At 33.4% G+C, this 11,449-nt stretch overlaps 2 protein-coding genes across 2 annotated transcripts; both read left to right on the top strand.

The window, feature by feature from the left end:
* Positions 1 to 4,148: 4,148 nt before the first annotated feature.
* On the top strand, positions 4,149 to 7,797 carry LOC18049327 (vacuolar protein sorting-associated protein 2 homolog 3). Its single transcript, XM_006443738.2, has 11 exons — positions 4,149 to 4,338; positions 4,589 to 4,633; positions 5,862 to 5,896; positions 5,975 to 6,025; positions 6,172 to 6,276; positions 6,391 to 6,462; positions 6,698 to 6,769; positions 6,879 to 6,959; positions 7,222 to 7,257; positions 7,342 to 7,397; positions 7,594 to 7,797. The coding sequence occupies exons 1-11, from the start codon at positions 4,305 to 4,307 to the stop codon at positions 7,643 to 7,645; spliced, it is 639 nt and encodes a 212-aa protein (XP_006443801.1). The 5' UTR covers positions 4,149 to 4,304; the 3' UTR covers positions 7,646 to 7,797.
* A 389-nt stretch (positions 7,798 to 8,186) lies between these two features.
* Positions 8,187 to 10,078, top strand: LOC112099993 (homeobox-leucine zipper protein ROC2-like). Its single transcript, XM_024187553.1, has 5 exons — positions 8,187 to 8,207; positions 9,117 to 9,380; positions 9,475 to 9,585; positions 9,663 to 9,872; positions 9,973 to 10,078. The coding sequence occupies exons 1-5, from the start codon at positions 8,187 to 8,189 to the stop codon at positions 10,066 to 10,068; spliced, it is 702 nt and encodes a 233-aa protein (XP_024043321.1). The 3' UTR covers positions 10,069 to 10,078.
* The last annotated feature ends 1,371 nt before the right edge of the window (positions 10,079 to 11,449 follow it).

Raw genomic sequence — 11,449 nt, 5'->3', positions numbered from 1 at the left:
TCATGTTCATCGCCATTAAGTTAAATAGTGAAACAATAGTTTAAGATTTGTATCAAAATCCTAAGTAAAAACTTAAAGTTAAAATAGCCTCGTCCTATTGTAAAATATCATTTACAATGTAAATATGTTTTACAAAGCCATAAACGCATGAAGTGCATGTCTACACAAAAATTTTGTGTTGACGTCTATACAATATGAATCGGAGAAATTACATCAACCACGTTCTTCTTTATCCTTTGCAAGATATAATAGTAATATGTTCAAACATAAACTCCTTACCGTTGATCTACAATCCCATAACAGTGGGACCGAAAAACCGATCAAGTCTTTTCATACATCAGCTGTGCACAAAAAATGAATTTTTCACCCTTGATGGACTACAACCAATTGAGAGATTGATATGTAGGCATATATATTAAATTATCGGTCAGTACTTGGAACATCATGAAGAAAGAGTTTCCTGTCAACCTTAATACGATGATGAGATGTTGTAAAGTAAAGCTTTAAGTTCTCTTGATAACCAACTGGGAATAAGCATAGGGGCTGTAGTTATATGGTATATAGGGTGCGTTTGGGATTGAGGTGCTGTAGCTTTTAAGCTACAGCTGCTGTGAAAAAAAAAGGCTGTAATTATGAAATAAAAGTTAATAATATATAGTAAATATAAATTTTAAATAATAATTTTATCAAAATTATTAAAGATATAATAAATTTTATATTATACAAGTGAAAAATTATATCAATATAGCTTAAAAGCTACAGCAGCTAGTGTTTACCAAACATTTTAGTGCTGTAGCTTTTAAGCTACAGCTGCCCAACCTCAATCCCAAACGCACCCATAATAAAGTTAAATGAATCGCAAAAACATGGCAATTCAGAATACATTAGAGCTAATGATAACAAAATAACAACTCCCATTCCAATCAACATTAGAGTTAATTTCCCCTTCCTAGGAAGACTCTATAAAGATGTGTTTAGAAACTAAGTATGTGAAGATGCTGAGTAAGCAACTAAATCAAACATGCAGAGGACTTTGTGAAATACAAGACTCTGAAAGAGGAGGGAACATGTAAGTTTTGAATCTGCCTTTGCCTTGTGAATCATGGATTCCACTTGAACTACTAACAAAACAATAACATGAACTAAAGATTACCAAAGCAAAAAATAAATTGAGCCAAAATGAAAAAAAAAATCAAGAAACATACATAAATTAGGTTCTAGGACCAAACAAATGTTGGTTCAAAATCATTTTGCAGAGGAAATATTTAGATCATGTTTTCTCGTACAACATATAGAATTATCGTATATAAAAATTGTATCTTTGTTTTTTTCATAAAAGTAATTAAGGCTCCCAAGTCACGATGCATCACCAATGATTTGATTAGATTATAATTTGTCACTGGGTTATGACTCAAGTTCGAACTCAAGTTCAATATGCACTTGATGTTTGAGTGTCTTGATCACTACTGAAAGTAACTTGCAGTACAAAAATTATTCTCTCAAAGCTAGAGAAAAAAATTATTTTCTATATTCTGTATTTTGTAGCTCATGTATCTCCTTTTATGGAGAAACAAGTTTTTTATATCCCATTAGTGAAAACCTTAAACTCCTTATTTGTCTATCTTTTTTAATTCTATTAAGTAAAAAATGTTTGATTTAAATTTAAAAAAAAAAGAAAAGAGAAAACCTAAAGAAAGCCTAAAAGGTGGCATTATACTTGTTCTTTTTATAGGACCCCACCTTGTAAAATAACACAAAACCCCTGACAAGCATATTAAATGAAGTCTCCCACTAAATAATATGTTTATGTTTTCAAATCAAATAGCTAATTATCTTACTTATCAATCCAGTAGTGGTGCAGTCAATTAAATGAACTAACCTGAGAATCATATGAGCTCATACAATATTGGCTAAAATAATTAGGTCCATAATTAGATTGTTCCAATTATTTAATTCCAAATCTACTTCACTAAAAATTAAAATTAACCTCCATAATTGTATGCTATCTAGGATATTGTTCTCGAATAATAATTCGACTCATGCCACATTGATTTCTTTACTGCATGATCCTTTGTACCACATCATTAATTAAATTGATATCTCAGTTGTCCAATCAATTTAATTACATCTTGTTCCTTGACACTTACTGGTTTTCTCTAATAATTATTTTCAACATACTAATTATGTTAACACACTCTTGCTAAATAATTCTATGATTAAGTACCGAAAACTCATCAAATAGATGTGTTATACAAATTCTATATTGTTAATATATAATCTCACTGTTTATAATTGCTTCCACTAAGATACTGGATAATCTTGACTATAAATATATGTCACGCCCATTCATAACTTAAATGAAATAATAATCACAAACATGAATCTATAATTAACTTAAAATTGAGATTTCAATAAAATTAATGCCTATGAGATTAATAAATCTGATAGTCATTTTAAGGTTAATTAAATCTCATATGTGATCTAATTTAATGTAGTCAAGGTACATCAGTAAATTCATACATAATTAAGACAAATTATTCAATTAATTTACTACAGTCTAAACATAAATAGAGCGTTCAACTAAACATAAATAGAGCGCACAACTTTATTTATCAATTGCAAACTCAATTTATTTAATAAAATAACTTATATTTATTTTTTCTATAAATCCGTATGATGATTACGTAAATACATATAATATTTTTTAAAAATATCTCAAATATTTTATTAATCATAAAATGTATTTATTTTAACTAAATAAATAAATCTATTTTAAAGAGCACATAATCCCAACAAAAAAAGATGCTTAATTAATATTCTAATTCATACAAGTGAAACTAACAAAGATTAACCAAATTAATCAAACCCATTTGGAATTGAACATTTTAATCGAACATGAAACAATTAATTATAAGTAAAACAAGATCAAGAAATACGAGAAAAACAAAAAGATGCCACTTGGCTGGTTCCGTGGTTCGCAAGCCACTCGTAAAACAAACTTTTTCGAACGGCTTTGGCCTGTTCCTTGGTTTCCTGGCTAGTTCCGTCGTCTTGGTCCATGTTCTTTTCACCTCGCTTCAGCAAGAAGTAACTGAAGCCAAGGTTTTGAACAAATTGCCAAAAGAAAAAGAAAATAAGAGCTTTGACGAAGTTCTTGAAGCATTTGCATAGCACGTTACCTTGATCGACCTTTAAATCACTTTCGCAAAAATACTTTATTTTACAATTTTTGCTTTAATAATGGATTTCGCGCGCTAAAAGATTCTCGGAAAATGCTTAGTATATAGAAGAATGAGAGAAAGACGAGAGAAACAATGAAGAAATGGGTAAAGAGAGAGTGTGAGTGGGTAGAGAGAGAGAGAGCAAAATTCTCTCGTCTTTCTCTCGTGCTTCTCTCTCTCTAGCACTACTCAAGATTCTCAACTGTGTAACGGCGTCGCTTCTTGTACGTAATGCTGAGTCAGATGAAGTCACGTGAATGAATGGAGGAAATTTTGAGTAAACGTTCTTCAATAAGAGTAGTGCTAGAGAGAGAGAAGCACGAGAGAATTTTGTTCTCTCTCTCTCTACCCACTCACTCTCTCTCTATCTCTTTATTCATTGTTTCTTTCGTCTTTCTCACGTGCTTCTCTACACCAAGCATTTTCCCTTCAATAATACCCTTTACGTTGTTTGCAATCTCAATATATTATTATTTACTGTGCCGCAAGTTAAATTTAATTTTTTTTATTATTGAGGTAATAATCTTATTTTAAGTACCAAATAAAAATACATATAGTGACATATCATTTAAGTGTATAGTTCTTAATAATTAAATGAAGTAAATAAAAATTCGATTATCAAACTATTATTTACATAAAATACTATGATACATACTATTTATGAAATATAAAATTATTTGAAGATAAGGAAATTAAATAAGAAGGAAATATTTCTAACGATTCGGTTTAATTTTCAATTTTAAATTTAGTTATATCTATCTCTACTGTGAATTTTTAATTTTTAATTCATAACTATAAGTTTTATACCGAGTGCTATACATGAGAAGATGTACACCACTAATGAGGTGGATGAAATAACAAAAATGGAAAAGTATCAGAGAGCCTCCCGTATTACTAACTAATTAATTAGATAAAATAAAATGGTATAAAAGGAGGAAAAAGCCGCACAGTGACCCGGCACTTTCTCCCCACATTCGGCAACAACCAAAGCAACGATAAAACTCTGTTAAGTAATCTCCATCCGCTGTTCATCTTCCTCATTCAAATTATTCAAATTCACAACAACATCGAAACAAAAAAAAAATGAACATCTTTTCCAAAAAGCCAAACCCTAAAGGTTCGTTCCGTACACGCCCTCTCTCTTCTAAAATTCTCATTTTTCGAACGATTTTCTTTATGTTGTCGATCAATTATGTTAGTTATGGCTTGTGATTTCATTAGTATCATGCAAATTTAATCATTTTTTAATGTTTTCGTAGTTTTACTTTCCAATTGACCTAGCGTTGACTTTTCTATAGCTTGCGAATCGTGATCAGGGCGGCCCTTATTTTGTTTTTAATAATTTGATTCTTTTGTTTTGATTGCAGAGGCTCTTCGAGAGAGCAAGAGAGAAATGCAGCACGCTACTAGAGGTAATGTTTATACTTGCAAGTAATTCGTCAAACGTTCTTTTTGGGGTTGGAATGAATTAGAACAAACGAGTTTTTATTATGATCATTTTGTTATTGCATATACACAACTTCGAGTGGTCATATTAGCCAGCAATTATTTGGTAAATATTATGATGGATTGTTATCAAGTGAATAATAATGATAACAAATAGAGATATTAACATCTTTTTTCACTTAATTTTTCCTCACATATTACTTTACTACCAAAGTTTTCCAACAATTACTTTTCCCCATCCAACATTTCAATTTTTATCAATTGATTATTTTAGATATATATATATATATATAATAATCAATTGACAAAAGTATTGTCTCTTTAAATAGAATTAGTTTTGTATTGTTTTAAATTCAAAGGATTAAATTGTGCTTACACAGTTTAGAGATAAAATAGAGTTTTACTATGATTTCTGTTAAAAACTCTGTTATACGGGTTTCTGTTGTAATGGGAAAAGGTATTGCAGAAGGTGATTGTCCACAAACAAACTGCAATTCTAGCTTTGTTCAGCACATATAAATAATGGAGCAGTATTGGAGTGTTGTCTTTGAAGCTTGGCTATTTAAGTTAGAGTAGGTCTACCGTGAAGTTCAAACTCAAAACATTCTGTGGAATCATATGAAAATGATTGAAATGACCTATAAGTACTGTGTTAGCGAAGCACAGATGCAAAGAGTGGTGTACTGCTGCTTGCTAGTGTACCATCTTTGAGGTGTGTTGACTAGATGGCCAGTTAGAGAATGGATTGCAGTGAAACTGCAGTTCTACAATTGAAATATGTTAATGAAGAGGGAGGGTTATATGAACTAAAAGACTTGGAAGCCATTGGCTTAAATTTTTTTAATTCAGTGTGAGCCCAATGTGTGTCTAAGTTTAAAGGTGGGTTGAGTTGTTTAAAAGGCTGCTCATATAAACATTGAGAGAATTCTTACTCTTGCTTACTCGCTGGCTTATTTACCTTCTAACCCTTGCGTCAGGTGTTTCAGAGGTGGGTCGAGTTAGGAATTAGATTATTCACATATGCATATTGACTTTACCAGGGTCATTTTTATTTTTTATTTTTTTTCTAATTTTAGGCTTTGATAATGTTTCTCATTTAGAATCATATTTGCTTCCTTATTTAATGTGACTGAGGCTGGAGCAATTTTTGATAGTCATGTTTATCTTCTTTATTGGAATTTTTACTGGCATCAGGCATGGAGAAGGAAATTGGAGCACTACAACAAGAAGTAAGTAAAGGGTTGACACTGATGATTCATTTTTTAGTTTAAAGGTGTTACGTCTAATATGATTATTCATCATGTCAGGAAAAGAAGCTTGTTGCTGAGATAAAAAGAACCGCTAAAACAGGAAATGAGGTATATTTATACTTTTAATTTGATTACACAAATGAGGTGACTGCATTTAAACATGTTCTTGTCATTCCTATGAGAGACAAGTTGAATAAAATTTCTCAATTCTTCCTCATGAGTCACCCTTAACCTTGTTTGGTAATCCTTCTCAGGGTGCTACTAAAATTCTGGCCCGGCAGCTGATCAGACTGAGGCAGCAAATAGCTAACTTACAGGGTAGTCGAGCTCAAATAAGAGGCATAGCTACTCACACACAGGTGCACTATTAGAACCTCTCCATCTTTCTTCATTTATGACATTCTCTGTTGATTTGGCTTGCAAATAGTGGATGTATGCATTCTTCTCTTATCTATGATTATTTCCCCTTGCAGGCTATGCATGCACATTCTTCAGTTGCTGTTGGCATGAAAGGAGCCAGTAAGGCAATGGCAGCCATGAATAAGGTCTGTAACATTGAAATATATAATGTTAGTTTGATTAACACCCACATTGATATGCAAGTACTATTTCATCTATAGCAAGATCAAGACTAGACCCTGATAACTGGCTTTGAATTTAAATCTGCTTTGTTATGTGTCATTACCATGTCCAAGCAACATATAAAATAACAAATAGTTATGATTTCTTCAGTTCTTTTGTTCCTACCTCTTTTTGATGAGGTGTACATTATATTTGCAGCAAATGGAACCTGCGAAGCAAGCCAAGGTTATGCGGGAATTCCAGAAGCAATCAGCACAGATGGATATGACTGTAAGATCTTGCTTCTATTTTAGAATATTTTCGTTAAGTTGAATTATGTTTATATTTTCTTTTGGTTCTGTATCTGGGGAGTTAATTGGTTCGACATTCATTCTTGCAGACTGAAATGATGTCCGATACCATTGATGATGCCTTGGACAATGATGAGGCTGAAGAGGAAACTGAAGAGCTGACAAATCAGGTAGGCTTCTTGTTAGACTGAAAGTTTCCCCATGTAATGAAATGGGAAGTATTCTGTGATGGGCTAGCTGTAACATTTCTGAACAAGGATTAAATACAAACAGCTTAGGAAGGGATGTTATCAAGTTACTTGGTGTCCCTTAGTCTTCGTTACATCCTAGAGGGTGCAATATAAGGATATAATGTATATTGATCCAAAGATGGACTTCAAAATATTGGAAGGATGACCAATTTTCCTAACGCTATTTTTTTTCTTTTCCCAGGTGCTAGATGAAATTGGTGTTGATGTTGCCTCACAGGTTAGTATTGGAGTAGTTAATTCCATAGATACTTATTATTTATCTTTGTACTTGCGTAACTGAACTGTTCTTGTACTTTGACAGCTGTCAGCAGCTCCAAAAGGTAAAATCGCCAGTAAAAACACGGAAGATGCCAGCAGGTATTTTTGTTATTATCCTTGTTCTTTTCTCACGTTCCCCCACCTAATCACCTAATTTACTTGTCTTAAATGGTGTTCAAAATTTCATTAGATCGAAGTAATTTCCCACCTTGTGAAAAGGGAAAGAATAAATATGCAAAAACAGATTCTCAGATGTCCAATTGTTTTTGCTAATATCTTAAAGCCCCTTTTGCAGTTCGGGCATTGACGAGCTTGAGAAGCGGTTGGCGGCTCTCAGAAATCCATGAGTTTTTGCAGTTTCCTCTTCAAAACACCTTTTTTTTTATAATAAATTTTTTTTTACAATAATCTTTTTAGTTGTAATCGAGTTGATCCTCCTAACTACAGTTCGAACCCCTGTAAGATTGCCACTGTCAATATAATCCCATTGATTGATTAATATTCCGCTGTCATTATGTTCTATTTGATTGGAAAAGTGTAAATGTCACATTGCATGAGTAAGCCATGGCTTGCAACGTGGCGATTGGCGGGTGACCTGAATGAACGGCAAAAACTTAGCAGCATCAAGCTAACCAATAATCCCCCACATGTCTAGTTGAATTGAAAAGTTTATACCGCAAAATGCCGTATTTCTTTAATCTCATATTAATAGTTCTTGATAAGTGATATGAACCACAACTAAAATCCGTTAGTATTATACTAATATTGCAATCTTGTGGTGTTTTGTACTTCCATTAAGGTGTGATGTTGCTTGATATTATGAAAGTTGTATATATTGTGGTTATTAACTCAAGACATTCTAAGTTTACATTCAAAATTTCATCGCAAATGATATATGTTAATCATCAAGTAGTTGATAGATTTTCAAAAATAATTATTTTATTATAATATTCGCTAAATAAATGCTGCATTATTTGATACAATTTTGAGATGTTCACTATTGGGCACCCACATCCATATTTTTTACTCATTATAAATGTGCATATGCATATTAAAAAAATTTTTAAATTAATTATCTAATTTACGTGCTTTGACTTGTGTCAAACCGTTTAAACATACGTACTGAAAGTATAAATATTGTACGAAGAAATTGATTCTTTTTACTTGGATACACAGTTGGCGGTTTCAGTTGTACATGTTATTCACTCTTTCTAATTCTTTTTGCGCCAAAACAAGCGTCTGCGGTCATTGAAGCCCAAAACGCACCGTCTTGTTCTTTCATTTCAATTCCTGAAGCAACATTGTGAAACAAGTCTTTTTAGAAAGTGCTTTCCAGGCCGTCGATCAGGTGTATGCAATATTGCAAATGCTTCAAGAACTTTAAGTTTGAGTTTCTTTTTGGCATTTCCAGTTCAAGAAGGTTTTCTGGTAACAATGAGAAGTAGAAACTGAACCAAAAAGTGTTTTCTTACTTTCTTTCTCTGCTGCTTGCAAATGGATGGTTTCTTCCAGTTTAAATTCAATATGTATGGATCCTCATTTTTTTAATCAACTAATATAACGTGGAGTGGATTATCTCACTGTAGGTACAGAATTAGAGCATTATTAGTGCTGTGTGTTGTTGCTGTTGTTGTTGGTTTTTTTTTTTCTTCTTCTTCTTCTCTCTCTCTCAATATAATCTTCGAGATTCTCTATCTAGAAACAGATTTACTATCATTTGTGTAGTTCAATATACGAAAGTTTGTCCTATTTCGCGTAATTCTTAATTTTCATTCTTAATTCTCTGCACGGCTTTATTGTTGCATGTTTTTGTTGCAGATAGACCCAGAGGCTGAGGTATATAGCAGTCAGTGGCAAGTTCAAACACACAATATATTCAAGGCTGCTGTAATGGAACTCTTTAATATAGCAGTAAGGGAGGGTCTGCTGGGTAAACAGGAGAATCCACCCATGGTTGTCTCTGGAGAATTAGCGAAGAAGTTTCAGTCAGCACCTTCACCAGGCATGATAGTGGAACTATCCGTTGATAGTAGTGTATTTCAGTTCAGTCCTGCCTATTTGATTTCCAATATTACTAATTTGGTAAGGTTTTATTACACCTTGAATACAAATGCAATACTTTTCAATTCCTCATAATATAAATGCACCACCTAAACTGATAATGCTTTTTTGGCAGGATAAATGGATTTCTATGTTTTCTAACATTGTCTCCAGTGGGTATCATGTGAGTGTGGATGGGCTAGAGGACCTCAGCAGCTTTGCACCGGAATTGAAGCATGTACAGATGGTAATTTCTCTCCTTATCAAGAAAATTTAAGACTAACTCTTATTGTGTTGTCTAATAATTGTTTCTCTGTGTTGTAGCTGGATGTAGAGTTTCATATCCCTATGCCGTTCACACAAAGAAGAAGCTGCACCTTGATGATGTTCCACACAGAAGTTAATCCAAGTGTGTGGGCAGTCGTTGACATCGGAATTGATTACTTACCTGTTTCCCCTTCACACTTTCCAAAGTTTCTGATTAGGAGGCCATCAGGGTTGATCGTTAAGCAACAGTCTGCTGGGGGCTGCAAGGTTAGTGATGACAATGCCATGAGATAGATCACTAATTCATTTTGTTAATATTATTTTTATTTTGCATCTTATTTTTCTCCACAATTTTTGACGACTGCAGGTTATCTGGATTGAGAATGTTGAGGCCTGCAAGAGTCAATCAAATGTTTTCCAAAGTTTAAACGTTAAATCAGCATTTGATGCAACCGTTGGTTGACTGCACTCGAGTGGAGGAATTTGGATAAAAACTATAGCTTATTTGAAAGCAAACCAGAAAGTCATTTAGCTAAAGGTAATTCTTCTAGTTCTCTGAGTTAGGCTCTGATTCAGGCTGCCGGTGTTAAATTAAAATAATAATCTGAATTTTTAATTTTGGTGAAGATGAACTTCATCAACTTGCAAAATTATTGAAGGTAAAGTTTATCAGGAGTATCAGTGACACTCCTGATGGAAGGAAATGGACCCATTTAACTAGCAATGAGCTGATGATATTCTGGGCTGGAAATGCATCAATTGGCGTTTTTAATTGTTTGGCTACTTTTAATCTCATGGAAAAACCTTATGCTGTGTTTAAAAAAGTGTCAGATTTGAATTCGTCAATTCAGGTAATTTCTGAAATTGTCAATTTATGAAATCCTGGCTTACCTAGTTTAGATTTGGCTTTTTATATTCATTGTTTTCTTGACTCTGTGTATGTAATTTTAATTGATGCAGTGGGAGAATTTGCAGATTATAACAAGGCCGCAACTTGAAATCAAACTGGCATCAACTGATGGAATTAACGGCATCCAAGTCTTCAGCAAGGTAGTTATTAGACAACTGTAGCTTAATTGATTTAGTTGCCTCATTACTGTCAGCAGTAATTACCATGGAGTTAGTATCATTAGCAGTTAAGCAGCCCTATAGGCTACGAGAGCATGGTAGCTGTGAGATCATTGATGTGGTAGAGTTTGATATGTTTAGCGGTGAGCGTGCACATGCTGCTTTGTTTATTTGGATTTTGAGATGAGAATCAAATATTGCCATCATTTGTATCTTTTTTATTTTTTATTTTTTCAGGACCATTGCCGTTTGGTCAATGTAATTTCAGGTGATGGATATTGTTATGTTGTTACATCGATGCCACTGAGCCAAGAAGCATTTCTATCCAGGAGCTGGTCTGACATAAATCCATCAGGCTTTGCAACCTTGCTTGTCAGGTCAAGTCAACCACCCTGGTGGTTCTACCGGGGTCAGCTCTTTAAGTGCCAAATGCAATGACAAAGCTCTTAAAGTCTGGCCACATTTCCTTAGGCTCTTGATTAGGATCATTAAGGTATATATTTGCAAAACTGAAATCCTTATTTAATTCTGTTTATAGGCGGTTGTGGTAATGCTGTTTTAATTCTGTTCTTTCATCATTGTAAAAGCCATCCGATGCCGAATCAGCTGGATCAGCAAATTCCGGAAAACCAGGGACAGTTACCTGAGAATGCTGATCCAGATTGTTGGACGTGCAATGAAAATATGCATTGTGCGTACATACTTCCCTCTTGCTTTATAATGTGATTACGGCTTAACTTTCCTAGAATAGCAGCAGCTTTTGTACAGAAACTGAT

This window comes from Citrus clementina, unplaced genomic scaffold, assembly GCF_000493195.1.
Source record: "Citrus clementina cultivar Clemenules unplaced genomic scaffold, Citrus_clementina_v1.0 scaffold_3, whole genome shotgun sequence".
Lineage (NCBI taxonomy): Eukaryota > Viridiplantae > Streptophyta > Magnoliopsida > Sapindales > Rutaceae > Citrus > Citrus x clementina.
The sequence above is the reverse complement of the archived record's forward strand: the minus strand, read 5'-3'. Positions and strand labels throughout refer to the sequence as shown.